Source organism: Eimeria mitis, genomic scaffold, assembly GCF_000499745.2.
Source record: "Eimeria mitis Houghton genomic scaffold, Emh_scaff2611, whole genome shotgun sequence".
NCBI lineage: Eukaryota > Apicomplexa > Conoidasida > Eucoccidiorida > Eimeriidae > Eimeria > Eimeria mitis.
This window is the reverse complement of record NW_013570952.1, coordinates 5,132-7,487: the sequence shown is the minus strand read 5'-3', so window position 1 is coordinate 7,487 and position 2,356 is coordinate 5,132. Positions and strand designations below refer to the sequence as shown.

Genomic DNA, 2,356 nt, shown 5'->3' with positions numbered 1-2,356 from the left:
GTTTCTGTAGCATGGGTTGCTTGGAGTCGGTGAACGTATTTCCACTTGTGTGTCTGCTGGATACAACAAGGCAAGTAAGCGTTTAGAAGTTGTCATAGCTGTTTGTGTTCGCATAGAAAGCGGGGCTCCGGTATGCTTGGATGTGGGGCGGCCTTGCAACACCTGTTGGAGTTGCAAACTGCAACAGGCAACACGCCGTGTAAAGACAGCCATCAACCGTGCTGGAAGATCGTGTCCGGCTGTACACGAGTAGAAATAGCTGCGACAAACCCTCAAAAAAACGGTCTGCCCGTGCCTTTAGTATATAGGGGCTCTTGGCACAACAGCGGCACGAGCGCCTGTGCCTCGTAACAGAAGGCTCCCTGCTATGATTTTCAGCGCGCTTCGCTGCAACTCTTCCAGCAGCTCTGGATGCCAACATATCCAATCCCGCTTTTGATGCGTCAATAACACTGCGGACAAGTGTCAAGCATGCAACCGACCCTCGACAGCCGATCGCCTGCACGGCCGTAGACACGCGTCCACGGACTGGGTGTACCATGTTCTATGCCATGTTACAGTTGCAGCCCGCCCTTTTCAGGGGACAGCAACCCTGAAAAATAAACTACGAAGCTCAACCATGTTCTGCAGAGAATGCATGTTGCTTGGAATGCATGTTTAGGAGGCTCTACTGGGCAGGAGTGCGGCCAGACCCCAAGCTACCGCAGAACTTCAGGAGCAGTGGTCCTTGAAGTTTATTAACTCGTACATGTCGGCAAATCCCAAAATTGGTACTTCCTTCAATTAGGAACGGCATTCTATCGTGATGCTGCGCCGCAGGGCCGCCACAGTGAACCTTTGCATGAGCTGAAATGTTTTATAACTGCCTAGAAAGTAAGATAATCAATGTAAACTACTCGTCTAAACAATGACTGCTGGTTTGGTTGACAAATTTCTCTAAACAAGCCTGTCTTTGCAGAGACACAGGAAAAGTGGTCCTCTGGCGTACGGGCAGACCATTGGCTGCCGCCAGTGGAGGAGCATCGATACATTGTACCGTTGTGTGGCAGCAAGTGCGAAGGGTATTTCCGTAAACGTCGGCATTCAAATTTGTCTGTAGCTTTTTTAGAAGCTTATCTGTCCAGAGTCTGCTCGGTTGTTGGGGCCTCAGTGCGCCGCCCAGTCTGCGACTACAGAGTGCAGGGGGAGCCCATCTTTACGTGTCTCACATGAAATAGCCTTTATGTGAGATCTTGAAGTGACATCCCGTTTTATTGCATCTAAGACGGTTCATCCTGTGAGGGAAAGACTCACCGCTCAGCGGTTAGACGTGGGCAAACCCAGAAATCCATGAGTGGTTGTGGATTTGCACGTCGTGGTAGTATGGGCACCGCCCCTTTGTCATTGGACAGCATAGACAAAGAGCAGCAGGAATGGGGAGCTCAAGCGAGCGCGCCTTCACGCCACGTCGCAGCCAAGCATCCGTTCTGGCGGCTAGGCCAGAACATACAACTGAAGACCATGCTCCTCGTGTCTTCCCTTGCTGCTGCGTTTGTGCTACTCCGGTGTTATCATCAGCTCACTGCGGTAAACATCTCGGGAAAAGGGTCTCTTAGGTCGCTTGCNCAAAGGCTGATACAGGTAACGAAGGATTGCTCGTCTGTTGCTGTTATGCTCCCGTCGCCGTTTCTTATGAAGCTAGGCGATCTTTTCCTGGGGCTTTGCATCCAAGAAGTGGCTGCTCTGTCGACGCTGCTAGAAGACCAGTTCGACAGACAAAAGGCGGACGTTCTTCAGACAGCTATGGATGCAGCACATGAGTTGATGCGTGTTTCCCAACAACGCGACAATAATGCGCAGCTACTGCATGCAAGTCGCCTCCTGAAGTTTGCTAGGCGTCTGTTGAATCCTGAAGTTAAAGATTCACCGCTCGCGAAATCAGTGCGTTTACGGATGCTAACCGAGCTTCTCGCGCTTCAGGAAGCGGCGCTGGGACTGATAGAGACTGCTGTTTCATCAGCGCTGAAGTCCCTTCACTCAAAAAGGCATGCAACCGCGGAACTCATAAATGAACTGTTCGAGGAACTGAGACGCGTCATCTATACCCGGCGAAGGCATGTGTTCAAAAGTAAGCATTTGAGCCGCCATCTCCGGCGCTATGAGCGAGGCTACAATCGAGCAGTCATGATGGGTATTCGGGATATCCAGAGGTTAGATGAAGAACCGGATACAACCTTCGAAGCGAAGCTTGCAGAACTACGGGACACTAAAGCTTGGATCAAAATGCCATTGGAGAAGACTCGAAGGCTTTTGTTAGAGGCTGCTCATCAGAAAGAGGGACATCCAGCAAAACAACAAGAGCTGCAAGTCATGCAGA

General features: G+C 51.0%; 1 protein-coding gene across 1 annotated transcript in view; it reads left to right on the top strand.

The window, feature by feature from the left end:
• Positions 1–1,329: 1,329 nt before the first annotated feature.
• Positions 1,330–2,356, top strand: part of EMH_0056240 (uncharacterized protein) — a gene marked incomplete at both ends in the record, with an annotated part of 1,949 nt that continues 922 nt past the window's right edge. The window contains 2 exon segments of the mRNA XM_013497340.1: positions 1,330–1,604; positions 1,608–2,346. Coding sequence (XP_013352794.1) covers positions 1,330–1,604; positions 1,608–2,346 — 1,014 coding nt within the window.